General features: G+C 40.3%; 1 protein-coding gene across 8 annotated transcripts in view; it reads left to right on the top strand.

The window, feature by feature from the left end:
• Window positions 1–19,070, top strand: part of KIF1B (kinesin family member 1B) — a 98,406-nt gene extending 79,336 nt beyond the window's left edge. For 5 of the 8 annotated variants that reach the window (XM_026073970.1, XM_026073972.1, XM_026073969.1 and 2 more), the window contains 14 exons: window positions 215–281; window positions 1,870–1,954; window positions 2,221–2,326; window positions 6,723–6,837; window positions 7,388–7,521; window positions 8,040–8,101; window positions 8,832–8,977; window positions 9,340–9,579; window positions 10,795–10,866; window positions 11,596–11,717; window positions 12,551–12,700; window positions 13,205–13,397; window positions 13,969–14,087; window positions 14,321–19,070. In XM_026073970.1, coding sequence (XP_025929755.1) covers window positions 215–281; window positions 1,870–1,954; window positions 2,221–2,326; window positions 6,723–6,837; window positions 7,388–7,521; window positions 8,040–8,101; window positions 8,832–8,977; window positions 9,340–9,579; window positions 10,795–10,866; window positions 11,596–11,717; window positions 12,551–12,700; window positions 13,205–13,397; window positions 13,969–14,087; window positions 14,321–14,363 — 1,654 coding nt within the window. In that variant the 3' untranslated portion in view covers window positions 14,364–19,070. Of the gene's footprint in view, window positions 1–214; window positions 282–1,869; window positions 1,955–2,220; window positions 2,327–6,722; window positions 6,838–7,387; window positions 7,522–8,039; window positions 8,102–8,831; window positions 8,978–9,339; window positions 9,580–10,093; window positions 10,265–10,794; window positions 10,867–11,595; window positions 11,718–12,550; window positions 12,701–13,204; window positions 13,398–13,968; window positions 14,088–14,320 lie in introns of those variants that run through there. The other 3 variants (XM_026073968.1, XM_026073966.1, XM_026073974.1) reach the window with 3 other exon arrangements.
• Window positions 19,071–19,421: the final 351 nt, after the last annotated feature.

Raw genomic sequence — 19,421 nt, 5'->3', positions numbered from 1 at the left:
GTTCTGCAGAGTTCTTAAGGTATATGATAGAATATATGATGTTTCTATATTTAACTGATACCATAGTCCAATAAAGAGTCTAGTCAGAGTTGGTAGAAACACCCTTATTTCTTCAGCTATTGTATGGAGAGGTAAATGTTGGCAGCAGAAAACTGAGTAATACTGCTGCATTAGTATATCTTATCTTGACTGCTGATTTCCATGTCTCACACAGGTATATTCCTGCTATTGTGGACCACACAGGAGGTCTGCCTTGTCAGGGAACATTCCTGCTTCACCAGGTACTAATGAAGGCTGTAGAACGGCAAGTTTTGTCTCGAGGGGGTTAGAGTTCTCATGACTGGATTTTCGCCTCTGTCTGTTCCTTTCCTATACAGCTCTCTAATGATAGCTATAGGGTCAGTTGTCTTTCAGTCTGTACTTGTAGTCTGTTAGCTTTGGGCTATGTGGGGAATATCCTTGGCCTCTAGTGTATTGCTGTTTCCTTTGCTTATCTGTGCATCCCCCTTTTGCTGTGTGTTTGCATGCACGTTAAAGATCAAAGCCTTTTAAACAGCAGGAGCCCTTGGGACCAGATTTGTGCCCTGGGTGTGGTTCTGCACCGAGGACAGAAGGATAATGCGGACTCAACTTTCTTTGTTTCATTCTCGCTGCGTGTGGCTAGAAGATGGATCTGCACAATGACCATGCCTCAGTGCATTTTAAATGCTTGTAATTAATCACAAATGCTAATGTAATAATCCTTAATGACAATTTGCCTTTAGCTAGATTCTAAAGATAATCCCAGCTACCTATTGTTTAGAGGTTTATATTGTGGCTTCTTTCTTTACTTCACAGACTCCTCCTCTGGCTTGCATTTCCTCTCTTTTGATAGGAACAGTTCTTATAGCTCGTGAGGAATGATTGTACTCCATTTATTCCCCTCCCCCCCCCAAAAACGAGGATGGCACTGAGTTCTCGATTTGTTAGCATTCTTATCAATTGCTTCAAATTCAAAACAGAGTAGATCTAGCCAGTGTAATTCCACAAGACTGGCAAAAGTGTTTCAACTTCTTTTGAAACAGTTACACAGCAAGCACCTTTTCCCTGGAAATTCCCTTCTCTCTTGGAAGTTGCCTTCTTCACTTTGAAGAGTGGAATGTATTGAGACCAATGCCTGGGGATTTTCTTTTTTTATTTATTCTTTTTATTTATTTATTTTTTTAGACATGGTATTTATTTCTATTCTACAACTTGATCTCCTTCCTAGCTGTTGCAGCATTTTATTATGCTTTGACTTAACAGTGATGAAAGGAATGGCCTCTGTAGATACTGATAATCAAAAGTTTCTTGTAATAGATGTATGTGAATAAGAGGGGGAATATCTGCACCACTAGTTGGTATTTTATAGTAACTTATTTTGTTATATATAAAGAGTTTTTCCAATTAGTAAACACTTGTATGCTACAAGTTTGGTAGAATGGATTTCATGAAGCTTCTTGAGTACACAGATCATCTGAGTATTTCCTTAAGATTTTTATCATCAACTCTGGTATACTCCAGTGACTATGCATATCTTTGAGAGTGTACTGAGAATGTCAGGACTATTTGAAGTGGAAAAACCCTTGTCTTTGTGGGGTGAGGAGGGAAAAGTGTGTGTGTTTGGTGTGTTTGTTTGTTTTGTTTGTTTTTTGTTGCATGTGTGAACATACTGTTCCTATATTAGGTTAATTTTAGTGCCCAGAAACATATGGAAGCTTGTTCACAGTTATGAGCTAATTCAAATGATCTGCACTGCTTCACTTTCACAGTGTAAGTGCAAAATGGGTGAGGTTAGTGTTGGGAAAATACTTCACCAATGTAAACTTCCCTTTTTTGAACTGTTACCAGGGAATCCAGCGTAGAATCACAGTCACCATTATTCATGAGAAGGGCAGTGAGTTGCACTGGAAAGATGTGCGAGAGCTGGTTGTTGGTGAGTATATTCTGTTTGTGTGTTACTATGTAAGGAAGAAAAAGTGCTAATGTTGATTTTTCTTTGCAACTGATTCTGTTACTGTTACGAGCATTGGCTACAGGAGGAGGATGACTTTGAAAGACATTGAGAGGAAAACCTTAAGTTTTGTCATTTCCATTTGTAACTGTGTGTCTGACCACATAGTCTGAAATGATATTTGGAAAATAAATCCCTTCTGTGTTTCAAGTTCAGATTTAATTGTTTTCCCCCTCTACCCTTCTCAGGACGTATAAGAAACAAAGCAGAGGTAGATGAAGCTGCTGTGGATGCTATTCTGTCTTTGAATATTATCTCTGCAAAATACCTGAAGTCCTCTCACAGCTCCAATAGGTAAGTGAATAAAGTGAGCATTCTTCCTCTTAGGAACCTTAATATACCTTTGATATCCTGAGATATGGGCAGGATATTTGGAAAGCTGGGCATGTTACTAATTATTAAATATAGAATTCTGCGGGCACAATGCATACAAATAGGAATAAGTGTTAACATAATTTCTTGTTAAAGCTGAAGTCTGCTGCTCTGCATGAAAGATTTTTTGATAATGCCTTTGAGTGACTTTCCATTTGTAAGCACCATTAAAGGAGAAAGGAAAGGAACAGCTTAAAGGTGTCCCAGAATTGAACCCCAAACTTTTAAACTGACATCAAGACTTGTCACTAGAATACAACATTGGAGTACAAGGGTGATCTTGGGGTGCTGTATTTATGGATGTGTACATACCTCTATTATTCCTGGAACAAGCATGCGATAATCTAAGCAATAGTCATGCTTTATCAGTTAAACTTCATAATTTTCAGTGTTGCCAATGTGTAAAGGAAAGGCAGGAGGATTTATATAGATGTATCACAAATTTACTCCAGTTCTGATAAGGAGGCACCTGTTCCAAGTAACTGCAATCATTTGGGCAGCAGCAGGGCCCCTCTGAGATTTGTGGCTGCATATGTCCCCTCATTAGCGTGCATCACTATTAAGATATCAGTCAGACTCCACAGTTTTTTGCTTCAGTGTCTGCAACAAAGGGTGGTGAAGCAGAATTCTTCATTGCCAGCAGAGCCTCTGACATGAGCCAAGTCACCTGACTGCTTTGTGGCTCCATTTAGCTGGTGAAAAGCAGGAATATCTCTGAAATTTAACTCTGAAACAGTGTTGGGGGGGAGGAAGGGGTTAGCCCATCTCTTCTGCAACCACTGAATCCTGGAGGCAGTATCCTTCTAGGCACTGAAATGGCTTCTAACTTCCTTCTCCATTAGAAGCTTGGACTTTGAAATACCACTGTGATATTAAAGGTGGATTCAGGATAGTGTTGCTGCTGACTGAATATCCTCCTGCCACCTAGTGTCTGTAAATGAGCACAGTGATAGTATTTTTAGCTGTTATTCCTTGCCTTTCACTGAGAAGTGGGTATTTTACTTTTAGCATGTTTGAATTGATGGATTGGTATAACTGGATGTTACAGGGACTTTTGTTAGTTTCCAGTCTGATTGCACTAGATTTGCTGTTAGAAAGTGCTATACCTTCTGTTCCCTAAAAACTTCAAGAAATTGCTGTATGGCTCTGTAGTTTTCTACTAGGAGGGCTGCTTGGATGAAGGATGGCTGAGTGTGAAGTGAAATTGTTGACCACCTCTCACCAGAACGCAAAGATGTAATTTGTGGGATGAGTGCAGGGTAGGGTGGTGGAGTGGGATTGAAGCCCAGTCAGGGGTGTGTCTTATGTTTGCTTGTTGTCTACAGACTTGTTTTCTAGTTGTTTTGTTGTGTTTAGTCTACTCGTTCCGTTCCTCTTGGCTTTTGCTTTTGTGTTCTGCTTTTGGCTKCACTAACTAAAGCTCTTTCTATGTTTTTACAGGCTCTTTCTTGATAAGGATATGCCTAGGTATTTTCTGTTTGCTTCCTTTGCACATAAAGGTTCTTGAAAATAGAATGCTTTATGTCCCATTTGTATTGCTGCCATTTCCCTTTCAGCTTTTACTGAATTTTGTCAATACACCTCTTAGCTCCTTTAGAAGTAGTACATCTCCTCCTCCCTTGTGTATCAGGGATTTATTCAGGTACAATTCAGTGGGGAACATGTGAAGATAAGTTTTCCTTCACACATGATGGATAACTTCCCTCATTCAGTCTTTTTTATCCTCAAAATGTGTCATCAGAATATAGTCCCTATTTGTAGCACTCCATAGTTTCTTCCTTTGTTCTATATCAGAGAACCAGATTTGGAATTTTTTACTGTCTAACTCCAGAATGCTTGCTGTGTTTGCCGTGCCAAGACAAGGACTGAATGATTAGGTTACTTGAAATTCTGCCTCAGAATTACACTGAACAAAAAGTTGTGGCCGCCATGTGACTGGCATTCAACCTCCATTTTTTTGGATTGGATTTGTATCTGAAATTTAACAGTGTATTTGCTGCTACTTAGTCTACCAGTTGAGATAGAAGTGAGATATTTAGTAGCTGCTCAGACTGGATTCCTTTCACYTTCCAGGTGCCTCTCTAGATCACAGCCAAAGCACACCGGCAGCACAGTGTGGGACAACTTGCGTCTCTGTTCTCTGTTCTGCCTGTCTGAAAAAGAGAAAACTTAAATCTTCAATGCTCTTGATTCACCACCTCTCGCTAACACTAAAATCCACTTAGAAATCAATTCTAACGAAACATTGCTGCTCTTAACCAGTTCCTCCTGTTTTCCATGCTTTGCTTGTTCTGTGCTCCATTTTCCTCCTTGTGCCATTTGCTGTGCTGAAAGAAGTTTGCTCATTTCTGGTTTTTGTCTCCCTCTGTAACTATTCTAGGAAGTTCACGAAGCCTGTGTATATTTATCCTTCTGCCTAGACAAAATTCGGTAGAGTCACTGTCTTGAAGCTATGTTTGACTTTGATTTGGTGTTTGTCCAAAAATCATCACTTTGCTGAAGAGGGGAGTTTAGTTCTGCACTGTTGAACAGTTACTCCGGAATTCTGTCTCCGTGATGAGAAGAGTCAGGTTCAGCACATGCTGTAGAGCTGGTTCAGGGGCTAGGTACGCTGGCTCTCCCTCTGTGGAGAGCCAGGTTATACTTCTGTTTCTTCCACATGAATAGTAGTTCTGGAGTCTGCCTAAAGTTTTATAATTGCATCGTAATTAAGATATGATGAAAGATTAAAATATAGGAACTCAACACAGATCTGCAAAGGGTTAGAAAACAACCTGTGGTGTTTGCCTTATCTCCTGTCTAGCTCAAGTGAGGATTATTATATTACAGTGCTTTTCAGGTTCCCGTTTGCTTAGCCTTTAGAATATTTTTTCTCTCCAGCCTTTTTAATAGAAGCAAGGCATTTAGTTACTTCAAATGGAAGCAGTATTTAGTAATATTCTTGAATTATATTACTTGACTGCACAGTTTATGGCTTCTCAATGCATTCCCTAGCTCTGAACTGTATAGTTGGCTTTAGGAAAAGGAGATTCTTAGACTATCTATTTGAGATCAAAACTCTTGCTTCTGCTATGTCAGCTCTTAACCTGTTTCATGGCTCATTTTTTGTTGATTTCTTCCTCCCACTCCATTTTGTCATTTGTCTTTGGTTGAATTTCTTACTTTTCTGAATTGGCATTGATCATTAGTACAGAAGCTCCTTAGAGATATAACTTATTTTAAAAAATAATGTACATGAAGCACTTTCTTGCCCTTGGAACCATACCATTTGGACTCAAAATGGGATGGAAAACCTAAACTGTAAGGGGATTTGGAAGGGAAAAGCACATGAAGGTAATGAAGAATTAAAGCCTCCTTTTTCTGTAACCCATGCAGAAAATTGAAAAGTGTACTGTACTCCAGAATAAGGGTATTGGACTTTCTTCTAAATTAAATTAGTCTCTACCTGTGAGAAAGGAAAAAGTCAATCTTCCTAATGCCCCCATTAGGGAGGAGAGAGTAAAATGATAACTCTATACCTGATGATATATTTTTCTCCCCCCTTCCCCCACACTTTTGACATTAATAGATAATCAGATTTCTTAATTGCTGGGGTAGAATTGTGGGACCCTTCAACTTCTTTCTTTCCACATACCAAATTGAAGAACCTTACAAAAGTTTGTGTTAGATCTGGCAGTTTTTATTTGAAGCAAGTAGGGAAATAGAAAGAAATCTTAATTACTTGAATATAGGACTTATCCCAATCTATCAATCATTTTGATTTGCTTTCAGAAGCTGCTGTTTTTGTATGGCATAGTAAACAGGGATCTCTTCTGTTTCATTTTTGGTCTAAGACCTTCATTGGAGATGTGTGTAGCTGTATGTCAGTCCTAGAACGTGGTATAGAATGAGTGTTGCTTATAGAAAAAAATCTTCCTGTGCACTTTGAGGTCCAGCTCAGCTGAACTGCATGTTAAGCCGTAGAGAAGAGTTCTGTCTGCTTAGGAACACTGTCCTTTAGTACTGACTGCGCTGTGATTTTATGATAGTTTTTGTTCTCTTCTGTATTCCATCTTTTCTTCTAGATGAGTCTTTCCCAAAACAGGCGATGGTATCTGTAATGCCAAACTAGTTGAGGTAGAAGTAAATAATCTTGGATGCATCTGTAAAATTTGTTGGGGAAAGAAGAGATGGGTATTTGCTTCAAGTATTTGTTATCTAAATCACTGTGGTTAATAACAATCATATTGGATGATGTCAAGGAAGACATGCTTTACGCTGGCTTATGAGTGGGAGGCAGAGGAGCTCTTACTAAGCTTTTGTTGTACTTTTTTTCCAGGACTTTTTATCGGTTTGAAGCAGTTTGGGATAGTTCTTTGCATAACTCCCTTCTCCTCAATCGAGTGACACCATATGGAGAGAAGATATATATGACCCTGTCTGCTTACCTGGAGGTGAGAGTGCTGTGCTGTCTTTTGTGTTTGTGACTCAGGTGAAACTATTTGGGAGAGCAGGCAATGTGTACCCTAGATAAATACCTACTGGTCTAAGTGTTTTTGAATCCTGAACCTAGTGTCTAGGTCTTCATTTTCTGAGAAGATGGAAAAATGTATTCACAGTTAATATCTTGGAGTATTACTGTTATGTATTACTGTCTTGAGAGAAATGTGCAGCGAGTCCGGTGCATTTCCTTACCTTTCTGTACCTCATTTTGTCTGCCTTTGTATTTGAGTGAAGATTGAGGAAATACTACTAATGCTACAAACACTGGCGTAGCTCTTGGCCTTGTGTGCAATACRCTGTTATCCTCTGTAGTATAACTATTTGGCCCACAGGTTGCATCAGGAAATTTAGCAATGCTCTTCCACAGAAACATGTATGAAGAAAACACCAAAAACCCAAACAATAACAGGTTTCAAAACTTTACCCCACTGAAAGAGGGAAACTATACAATTTGGCACAGGTGTCTGCAGGCACTCATTCAGTACTGTGTTTTTCTCTTAGCTTGACCACTGCATTCAACCTGCTGTTATAACAAAGGATGTTTGTATGGTTTTTTACTCACGAGATGCCAAGATCTCACCGCCACGATCACTACGCAATCTCTTTGGCAGTGGCTACTCCAAATCTCCAGATTCGTAAGTTAAACTGTGTTTTTGGTATCAGATGTTTTAACGTCAGCATATGCTTTTCCCTTTAGTGGCTAAGGGGAAAATGTAACTTAGTTTTCTTTATTTCTTCCTTGAAAGTCTACCTAGTTATAGTTTTCCAGCCTGTTTTTGAACATATTTTCTTGCTTGCATTTATTTCAGTGAAACACTGATGGCTTATCAATTGACGGCTCCTTTTCCAGCCTTGTGTTTTAACGGTTAGGAAGAGAGATCCATTTTTCCAGTCTGCGTATAGAGGACCCTGGTCCTAACCTGGAATTTACTTTAGCAGCAGCTTTCCAAGTCTAATGGGAAGAATGAAGCTTGCAGGAAATCTCATTTCTAGAGATCTTGCAGTGTGTTCTGGTTATTTTATGTCAAAGTTAGAATGCACATATGCTTCTGACTAGCAGTTATAACTTCTAATTTGGGGATCACATAACAGAGGCTAATGTACTTTATTTCTGAAGATAACAGGCTTTTTTGTTCTGATTTCTTATGAACAGCAATCGAGTAACTGGGATCTATGAACTAAGTTTATGCAAAATGGCAGACACAGGAAGTCCAGGTAAGCAGTGACTGGGTGAACATGCAGTAAAGTGTAGAAGATTTAAAATCTGACATGCTGTAAACTGTAATATTGCAGAAGACTTTGATCAGAAGGGAATAAATACTACTCTCTCTATGAGAAGCAGTTTCTGTGTTTCATAGGAGCAATGGAACATTGCTATTCCATGAAAAATTATATAGGCTTTTAYTTTTGACTTGCATCTGTGCTTACTATTGGTGGACCAAGGATTCACTGAAAACTTCTTTGCATTTTCTGACATGGATGTATCGGGAAACTGAGCATGTACCTGGGTCATAGACTTAATGAGCATAATACATTGTTCATCATAATTAACAAAGTTGGGATTTGGTTGTGCAGTGGTATTTCTCTCAGTCTTCTGAGGACCACGTTTTAGGTTTTGCTAATATCCATTGTGAGCCTGATGGCTTGGAAGGAATGTAGTTCTCATATCATCAGTGCATTTCTTCCTCCAAGACCTAGCAATTGACGCTTTTATTTTGGTTAAGACTAAACAGGAGGAGTTTGCATTATATGGAGGTAAATGCAAAATGCCTGAATGAAGCAAGAAAGCAGAATTAAATTAAACCTCTTTGGGATGTGCAAAGCATTGTCGTTAATGAAACAAATACCTTGTTTATTTCCTGTTGAACAGCAGATGTGTTGGTTCTTTGCAGGTTGCTAATTGATAAGCTTTTCTTGATGTCTTATGTTATTTTTGACTGCTCAGGAATGCAGAGGAGAAGGAGGAAAGTCCTAGATACATCTGTGGCATATGTGCGTGGAGAAGAGAACCTGGCAGGTTGGAGGCCCCGTGGTGACAGCCTCATTCTAGAACATCAGTGGGAACTGGAGAAATTGGAGCTGCTGCATGAGGTAAGTAAAGAGATGAAGTGAAAGAAAAAGCACAGCAGTACCTTTGAGTATGCCATTAGTATACCCTGTGTGTGACCTTCTGAGCTGAACAGGTTTCCAAATGAGAGTTTGTTCTCAGAGTCAAGATTTAAATAAATTCTCCAACAGGGAAGACAAGTGTGTGGCTGGCCACTGGTTAGTCTTCAGCTCAGAATCTCACTGTATTCGACAAACGCAGGTTCAACTTCTAGTGCCATTGTAAGTCCCTTTTTATTTCCTGGAAGCAAATGTTCACTTGTATGAATCCTAGGAGAATGCGTAAGAATTTGGTGTCTGTGAAAATAAGGAAGACACTAGATCAGATGATGTTGATTTCTTTTCAGGTGGAAAAAACCCGACATTTCCTTCTGCTTCGTGAAAAGCTTGGTGACAGCATCCCCAAGTCCCTGAGTGACTCATTGTCTCCCAGTCTGAGCAGTGGAACCCTCAGCACCTCCACCAGCATTTCCTCACAGATTTCCACCACCACTTTTGAGAGTGCTGTCACCCCCAGTGAAAGCAGTGGCTATGACTCAGCTGATATAGAGAGCCTGGTGGATCGGGAGAAAGAGCTGGCCACCAAGGTATGACCTATGAGAAGAGCAGGATGGGTCTAAACAGAGGTACCAAAGATAATTAAAGGTTAATGATGAGCTAGAATTTTAGGGTTTGTTAGCTGGAAGAACTATTCCACAACTACTCCATTATAACAGAAGATGTCCCTGTATTGGTCCCCCTACTGGGGACCTATAATTAGATAGGTAAGATAGACAATGAACTGATACGCTAATTTGTTTTAGCTGGGTCCTTTCCAGGAGATGCATGGCATCCTTCTGTCTTTTCCAGTTCAAGGATTCTTGGTTTGCAGAACCTAGGAATTAGTTTGTCTCATGTTCATAGTTTTACTTGCACATACTGAGCTTCTCAGATAACATGGTGAATATCCACAGTTGTGTGAGTTTCATTTTAATATGCTCTGTAGCTGTAATCCTCTGTACTCCAACAAGCCAATGCAGGTGACAAGGTTTGTGCTGTTATGCTGTACCTCATTCCCTTTCATTAAATCTTCTGTAAATGCAACTTCTGAATTTTATCAAGGGAAGCGGTTATTCCCCTCTTTGTACTCATGAGGCCACATGTGGGATGCTGTACCCAGTTCTGGGTCCTCCAGTACAAGAGAGACGTTAAACTGGAGAGGTCTGCCAAGATGACTGAATGGGCTGAAGTGTATGTGTAAAAGGTGGTGAGGCTGAGGCAAATGAGGACCTGGATTTCTGTAACCAAAAGGAAAGAGAAGGTCAAGGAGGGACCACAGGTAGTCATCTTCTGTGAAAGCAAGGGGTTGGTGTGAAGGGAGGGGGTAAGCATGTTGTAAAGATGGCAATCGGCCTCTTCTGAGAAGTGAACAATGAAAGGACAAAGCGACACAGTGAGAGAGGTTCAATATTGGGAGAGATTGCCAGGAAATGCTGTAGAATCTCCATCCTTGGAGATTTTCAAAACTCGGTAAGGTCCTAGGCAACCTGGTTAGCCTTGCTTTGAGCAGAAGGTGGGACTTGCTGACCTCCAGAGGTCCCTTCCAGCCTAATTTTTTCTCTGAGTCTGTGTAAAACCTACTCCTTGTTAGCTTTATTAGTCTTGAGTTTTGTAGTGCTGGACTTTTCAGTGGTAGTTTAGAATTTGCTTATTCTCTAGTGAGCTGCCAAGCGTGTCTTGGCAAATTGCCTCTTATGTATTCTAATTTCTCTGGAAAATCTAAATGTAAACTCCTTGTGTTTTTCTGTGCGTTTTTTCCTCAGTGTCTGCAGCTTCTTACTCACACTTTCAATCGTGAACTTAACCAGGTGTACAACAGCATCAGTGATTGTAAGGTAAAGATTTTGTTTGTTCTTCTGTGACAGCAGCGTCTAAACATGTAACAGCTGCCCTTGGTCCTTCCTTACCTACTCAGTCTTTCAGCTTCTGTTGGGAATGGTACAAAGTTAAACTCTATACAGTAGCAATATATTTGAAATTGGGGAAACTGTTGATACTATTAAGAGACAAAACACTTTGTATTAATTTTCTTTTATTTCAGTCTGTTGGAAGAACTTGTCTGTTCTGTTCTGCTTCAGGTTCCAAAGACTGTTGAAAGGATTGGAAATGGTGTGATCTCAGACTATAGCATAGCTTCTAGTTTATCACCAGGCTGGAGGTGCTCTTTATTACCTAATCATTCGCTTTCCCTGTGCATAAGCTTAGGGGGAAAAAAAAAAATCAAAAAGCTCTTTCAAGAATTCTGACTGTAGGCACAGATGTGATTCTGTTGCAAAACAGGTAAACTAATACATTCCATTGAGGAAGTCAGGGTGCAAATAAACAGAGTGTAGGACATTAACAAACTGTGTCTATGGAAGTGTCATTTTATTTTCACCCCTGGACAGGGATCTATAATTCTTCTATGCAAAAATTTACTACTGAATAGGGAAGTGACTGGCAGAAATACTTTTCTATTATCTGAGTCCTCTGCATGCTTGCTTTGAGTGCCCTGTTCTAACTAGGACTGAACACCAGCTACAAAAAGCTCCTCTATGATATTCTGCATGTGTTTGTCCTTGTAGCTGTCTGATATTTCTCCAATTGGGCGGGACCCATCAGTGTCCAGTTTCAGCAGTGCTACCCTCACTCCTTCATCTACCTGTCCTTCTCTGGTGGATTCAAAATGCAATTCAGTTGATCAGAAGTAAGTATAGGATATGAATAGGAAAAATATTTCTTAGTGCTTCATAAAGCTGTCTGTGCTGTTATCTGATTTCCCCCCCCTTCTTTTCTGTACTTTCAGATGTTTCTGTATATTGCCCCTTGCTATATCTTCTCCAGTCACTCTGCACATATATATATTTTTCCTTTTTCCCACTTTTTGAGGTGTTTTCATTCCTTGCGGTGAAAGAACAGTCAGATGCATGGTGTTATAGTGACCAGTTCATCTTCAATGTGCAGAGTCCTCAAAGTTGTTTTTTTTTGGGGGGGGGGGGGAGTGAGGGGGGGTTGTCTGTAAAGAAGACCTACTAACAACAGCCTGGAATAGACCAGTTTGGCCAATAACCTTTGTTTATCTTCTTTAGCTGTATCTACAGAAGGTATTTTTGATGAAATCAGGAAAAACTACTGATTGAAAGACATGTAATTTGGACCTTCTGTGTTTAACATTCTCTGAGAAGAAGAGTACATCCTTAGGAAGTACTGTAGTACATCTTATGTTAAACCATAATATGACATGTCTCTGTGTTGTGACGGTGTTTTGGCAAGGGAAACAAGGGAGAAGTAGTGGGAAACCACTTATTAGCAGTTAATATTAATCTCCGTAGTACAGAGCCTCGAGTTTTATTCCACAGATTTCTATGGAAATGCTGTTTGATATTGTACAAAAGACTCCCTACATCATACAAAAGATCTGGATTAGAGGATGAAACTTGTAAGAGGGGCTAGGCTGTAGGTGCATTTTTAAGTCCATTGTCACACTCGTTTGCTTTGTTGTGGTTTACTTTTTCTCTCTCCGCTTTTTTTTTTTTAAAGGACCCCAGAAGCAAATTCTCGTGCCTCCAGTCCCTGTCCTGAGTTGGAACAGTTTCAGCTCATTCCTGTAGTAGAAACTTCCTATATTGCCAGAGCTGGAAAGAATGAATTCCTAAACCTTGTTCCTGATATTGAGGAAATCAGACCAGGGTAAACTTCCTCTTACAGTGTGATTGTGCCTTCCTGTGTGCTGTCACAAGGGTTTTCTGGATTTCTGTTTTCCTTGTCCCATTTGAAGGAAGGTAAATAAACAGGTGATAGCAGAACTATGAAGTTGTCAATGATGCAGCTGGCAGCAGGACTGATGAGAGTTGTGTTGATCTTTAAACTCTGAAGCATTTATTCTGTGCATTCATTCCCTAATGAACAAGATTTCCAATGACTTAAATATAATGTCTGCTATCATCAAACCCATAGCTGAAGTTCACTGAAGTCCAGGTCTTTATGGGGTGTTTTTTGTGGCAGAACTTTGCAAAATTCTTGAAGACAAAATTCAGCTTTCTGTAAAAGAACTTTTTAATAACTGTGTTGTAGAAGGAACATATGAAGGCCCTAGTCTTGTGTAATGTTTTGCAGTTAATAGGGGCACTCAATAGTTGCCTTACTTAGGAGAAAATATATTCCTTTTTTTTTTTTTTTTTTCCGCCCCCCCAGCTCTGTAGTCTCAAAGAAAGGATACCTCCACTTCAAAGAGCCACTCTCCAGCTCCTGGGCCAAGCATTTTGTGGTGGTCCGCCGTCCATATGTTTTTATTTACAACAGTGATAAAGATCCTGTGGAAAGAGGAGTCATAAACTTATCCACGTCTCAGGTGGAGTACAGTGAGGATCAGCAGGCAATGGTAAAGGTCAGTCTAAGAGCAATTGTTTGTTTATGCATAGAACAGGAATAGCACTGCAGGTGGTAGTGCACCTAGATTGTCCTGTTTGTCATCTCTGGTCTAAGGAAGACGCATCTGTATTTTAGAGAAATGTCCCCTCACCTCATGGCTTCTGATGCTGCCAGCAAGGCTCCCAGTTTGTTCAGGGTGTCTTATGATTTGGACACAGTTCCACAAGAGGCTTGAAACTGACTGCCATTCTGGATCATATTCATTTTTATGAGCCTGTGTTGGTACCAGGACCCTGGGTGTATTTGTTTTAAAAAGCGCGCATATGCATCCTACGGAGAATCAAATGAACTTAACTGGTTCATCACAGCAGCTCTGAAAGTCCACACTCATGAGTTAAAACTATATTTCATAGATGATGTCCCATTTGGCTGACTAATAATATCCTGGAAATGATCGATAAAACTTAAAGGAAAATCCTTGGGTCTTGTGCTTTTTATAAATGTGATGTATCTTCTTGAGAGAGGGAATGCGCATCAGCTTCTGTGCTTGTATATTTGGTTATTTTAAGTTGTCTTTGATATTTCAGACACCCAACACCTTTGGTGTATGTACAAAGCACCGTGGGGTCCTGCTCCAGGCCATCAATGACAAAGACATGAATGACTGGTTATATGCCTTCAACCCACTTCTGGCTGGCACGATACGGTAAGAGGCAGTTCTTGAGCATACAAATGCTACAGAGCCTAGAGATAGTTAAGAGCAAGTAGGCAGATAGTCACAGAATTAGTCTCCTGAAGGGTTTGAGAAGGTGGGTGAGCTAGCTGGGCAATCATCTAGACCTATACAAAAGAGCAGAACAGAAAGTGGGCTAACTGTGGGGAGGGAAGAAAAATAAATTTCCAGAATTAAACAATTTTTTTTTTTACTTTCTTGTGCAGGTCAAAACTGGCTCGAAGACGCACGGGCCAGATGAAGTACTGAGTCCATGTAACGTTCTCATCTGTTCTCCCTAACTCACCTTCTTATAGATAAAGTGTTACCTCTCATTTTCTCTTTGTGATTCTTGACAGTTTCTCTTGTATGTAATCCTGTGGCTTAACGTCCCCTACCTTCCCAACTCTTTCAGCACATTTTCTAGCTATTCTAACCCTACCTTTTTTCTTTTCACTTGTGCTGAGAATCCTACTAGTAGCATGTGGCCAAACAAAAAGGAAAAAAAAAGAAAAAAAAAGAAAAAAAAGAAAAAAGGGATTGAGTTGTTATGCACGACTCTAAAAAGAAAAAAAAAGTATTTATTTTTTGTTATAACAATTGTTTTCCCATTTCAACTGACCTTTTGGTGTCTGTCCCACTGTCCGTGTTGTCCGTCTAAAATGCTCTAGGTTTTTCATTCAATTTATGATTTGGCAGTAGTCACTGGTTCCCTCAGGGCAAAGTTCTAACGCCAGGGGAAGATTATTCCTTCTGTAGACATTACCCAGCCAGGAACTGCAATAGCTCTTCAGGCTTTCTGGATCCAGCCTCCGATTTAAACTCTGTTGAAAGCTGATATTGGATAAACCTATGTAGGCAGATTGGATTTTGGACTGGTGCAAGTTTTTGAGTTTCCAGGGTCCAGCAGATGAGGGCATGACCTGCAAAAAGATGGGGAACAAATCAAGAGGGGCTGGCTGTAATGATCTGCCTTTGAACTCTTGCTGTGGGGTGCAGATGAGCAGTGCTTGGCTCTGACTCTCCCTGAGAACACGTACACTCCTCTGCCTCAGAACTGAGCTGAGCAGACATGGCTTGTGCTCATGTGAGGAAAAATAAACAATGTTGCTGCAATATTAGATGTAATTCCTAAAGTTTGAAATGCTCAGCCTCATATTTGATGTGGATGGAGTGTGTTAAGCTGAAAAAAGCCAGCATTGTTTTGTTCCCTGGAGTGGGTTCAGGAGATCACCACAGGGGGGCAATAATTCCCTTTTCTGCTTCTAGTTTTGGCCTCTGAGTTCCTGTAGCAACAGTTCTCACTTCCCTCTCCTGGAAGAGATTTACAGTTCTAACTGGCGCATTATGGAAGACTGCTCTGAGCAGTGTATTTGGCATCTTTCTGAAAGGCCTGCTTTATGCATGCATCCTTTATCTGTAATATTCAGATGACATCCAGTCTGTCCATGGGCAAAGCATTCTCTCTCTAGAAAATAATTTCTAAACCTAGCACTTGCAGTATTCTCCAGGCACCAATAGAAAGCTTTCACTTCTCCTTGGAATAATTGTTGAATATCTGCTATCTTCCTGCTGCCATTTTCCTTAGCTAAAACCCCTTAATTAACTTTTAACTTCAGAGATAGTCCTTCCTGGAGGACAGATCAAGTAGACTCCAGTCCTGGTCAGTGGGGTGCAATAACTGGCTTTTTGGAGATCAGCTAGGTGGTGTTAGTTCTTGGCCTACAATGTAAGTTCTCCCTATGGCAAAGCTTTGATCCTTGCCCCAAGAAGGGGAGGCAGAATGAGTTCCCTTCTGAGAAGTAGACTCATCTCTCAAGTTTTCAGGGAGGTTGGGATTTTTCCATTTGTTTTTAACTGTTTTTCAGACTGCCTTGCTATACTTTCCTGACTTACCTTGGGCACTGATAGGGCTAGCTGTGATCCAGGGAACGTACAGGGATTTCATGCTAAGGCTCCTGTCTCTCAGGGTGGAAGTAGAAGGGGTTTGTTCCATTGTTACAGTAGGCGCACTTAAGAAAATACTGTTTTGTGACACCAGCTCAGGAAGGTTATTTTCATTCAGATCATTTGTCACCAAGTCATGCCATGCATTGGAAGTTCTGTGGCCAGAAGCGTGTGTGGGACTGTCAGCAATTGAGCAATTTTTTTTAGCTTTATGGGTTTTTTGCTTCTGTAGGAAAGTGCAGTGCATAATGGCATCTCCTAAAAGCATGGCTGGAAAAGGGGCAGGGAGATGGAGTCTGACACTTGCTAGGACGTGTCTTTATACATTTCAAGATAGTACTCCAGCTAAACTGTGTATTCATCCTGTCTCCTGTGGTCCTCAGACTTGCTCCAGAACTGGAACTCAGAGTGAGGAAGTGTCCTGGGGGACCCAAGAGCATAATATGGAAAACTACTTTCTTTTCTCTGGCTGCGTCTTGTTTAACTGTGTGACTCAAGATAGTGATGATGTTTCTTTGTAATGGACGACATGCACTTCAAGTGTGTGTGCAAATAAGACTGCTGGTGCTGAAAGAGGGCTCCCCAAACTGGAGCTAAGCAGATGTCAAGATGTATTAAGAATGAATTAGGTTAATTTTAAGCACTAAGTTTTTGCTGCCACCACCACCGTTTGTAATGAAGGTGGAACCAGTCTGAGGAGAGGAGGAGGGGTAGCAATTCAGGTGGTGGTATTATGTGATGCACTGAGAATGTTTGTGTTTTTATTTTTTTATTTTTTTAACTAGAAAAAACTAGTTTGTTAAGTCTTTGCTTTGGATAAGCCAGAAAATGAACTAAGGGGATAGAGGTATTGCACAGAAACATGATTAAGGGAGTCTTCCTTTGAAAGCAGGAAGAGACAGATGCTTACTTTATAGAGAGTTGGGACTGTACAGCAGTGTTGCATAAATGCTACCTTTTATCTAAGGACTCCAAGCAACTTCAGATGGCTTGATGTATATATGGATAACAGGTCGTTAGAAAAGCAAAATTCTGTTTTTAAGCATCAGTATCTCTTAAAGCCTCATAATCTGTGACAAAATAGATTCTTGTCCTGTGGAGTTCAAATGGGCATTACTGTTTTCAGGTCTGATATAAAAGTACACAGAGTTTTCAACCATTATTGGAGCCTGGTCTGAGACATCAATTTCCCTACTCCTTAAAACCAGAGTGAAAGACAATTCAGGTTTTCTTTTTTTTTAAAAAAAAAAAGTGGATTTCAGCTCACTTTAAAGCTGTTTTTGATCTAGCCCAACAAGTTACAAATTTCTGTTTTGAAACAGACCAAGAAGGGAAAAATGTGCTAAGCTGCCTTCTCTTGACATTTGAAAACCCACTTTTGGTTACCTACTGCGTGCATGTGGGCTCCTAGAGTCAGACAGCTCTCGGGACCCGGCCGCTCGGCATCGTGCTGTGGGCCTGCCAACCCACTGAGCATGAGCGCTAGTGGTAAACTGGACTGGCAGTTCTTGGAGAGACTTGAGAGGGAACTTGTGCTGTAGCTTTGGGTTTTTATGTTCCTCAGTAAAGGGAAGGAAAAAAAATCGTTAGGTCCTGTGAAAACCATGTCATTGGTGTTGGAGCTTCCCGAATACTTCAAAACTAAACTAAACCAAACCTCCTATACTGTATTTTAGAAATGCACTTTAAGTACTTTGGTTTTTTTGTTAGAAAATTCCTATATTCTAGAATGCAGAAGGGAAGGGAATAGTATTTCCAAACCACTGAGAAAGTTGTTTTGTTTTGTTTTTTTGGGTGTCTAACAGTGTCTAACAGTCCTTATTACTAAATAGCAAGGTATTTCAAAGCAAAGACTTTACTTTTTGCTGCTTGTTATCTAATTTACAGGGATTTAAGTTTATGTAATGTATTGTATATTTATACATCTGTAATTAATCGCACATTAGAAAGAGGATTAGCTTGGGATAAGACCCATTGGTACTCTGCAATCAACTAATACTGCCTATGCATATGCATCTTTCTGGTACTCTTACACAGCCTTAGTTTGTGTTAGTTTGTATTGTGGTGGTGTTTCTTTGTTGAAGATGCAGTTGTTAACCTGCTGCTCAAAGGAAGGATACTAATGCTGCTCTGGGACGGTTTGCTGAATGTATTTCAAAATGGGTCTCTAACATGTGCGTTGCATGTCTCCGTTGTGGTTTAAAACCCAATATATGGTCTGAACTGTACTGTATGTAGCAGGAATGTATTAATTTTGTGCTTCCTTGTTAAAAACATCAGCCGTTCGAAGAACAGGATTGAGATATTTTGTTCAGAAGGCCATTTATGCGTTCTAAGTATTTGAAATCAAAACTAGTCCAACGCTAACCGGATGGTTGTGTCCAATGTCAATTGGAACAGTTTTTAAATTAACACAAGTAGCCGTGTATTCAGAAAACTGAGGGTATGCTGCCAAATTAGTGGCCTGATCCTGAGCGGTACTGAACTACTTGCTCACACTGAAACCAAGGACTGGAAGCAGAGGGAGTCTTGGATGATCGGCACTTCCCAGGATCAGTTCTTAATTTTCCACTCTGCTTGTTCACACTTCATGTGCAGTTGATTAATGTTCTTGACTCTGGACATTAGACATGCTGTTGCACTGAACTACATACTTTTTTTTTAATTGTGGTCCCCATTTCCCCATTCAACCTCTCTGTACACAAGGTATACAAGGTATACACTGTATAAGTGGCCTTCTTGAACAAATCTTTGCAAACTGATTTCATCCCAGCGAAGGAGTGCATCAGCAACACTGTACATTAATTTCAGATTTCATTTTCATATTTTATTTTGTAAATATATCTGATGTTTGGAGCTTGAGTATACAAAATGTAAATATAGTTCATGTATTTGTACTAATTCTGATCCATTTGCTGTATAGCCTTAGGTGTGCAATGCAGACATTATCTAACTGTGTATGGTAACCTTGCACCACTGAATTGTTAGTGAACGAGGTGAAACAATAAAGGTACAACCAGTGCATTAGCAGCTCTAATGTGTGCTCCTTTTTTGGGGGTTTAATTACTAGTTTCTTATCTCTGTTACTTGTTTTCAAAACCCGTCCTGAGCAAGCTTATGCCTTTGAAAATAATTTTGTCTCAACTGCTCTTTATAGGGATTGGAAGCCCTTCTTATCCTTCTTCATCCTTTTCTCTTCAGCTGTGTAAACAGCGTTTCTGGTAGTTTTTGGCCGCTTTCAGCAGATGCCGTGGTTGAAAGATAAAGGCTGCAGTGACGCTGCCCCTGGCGGCCGCCTGCCCCTTTAAGGGGGGGAGGCGCCTGGAGCCGGAACCATCGGCCCATGGGCGGGGGGCGGGGCTCCGCGGAAGGGCCAATGGG

Source organism: Apteryx rowi, unplaced genomic scaffold (assembly GCF_003343035.1).
Source record: "Apteryx rowi isolate R43461 unplaced genomic scaffold, aptRow1 scaffold_38, whole genome shotgun sequence".
In the NCBI taxonomy this organism is placed as follows: Eukaryota; Metazoa; Chordata; class Aves; order Apterygiformes; family Apterygidae; genus Apteryx; species Apteryx rowi.
This window is presented reverse-complemented; position numbering and strand designations above follow the sequence as displayed.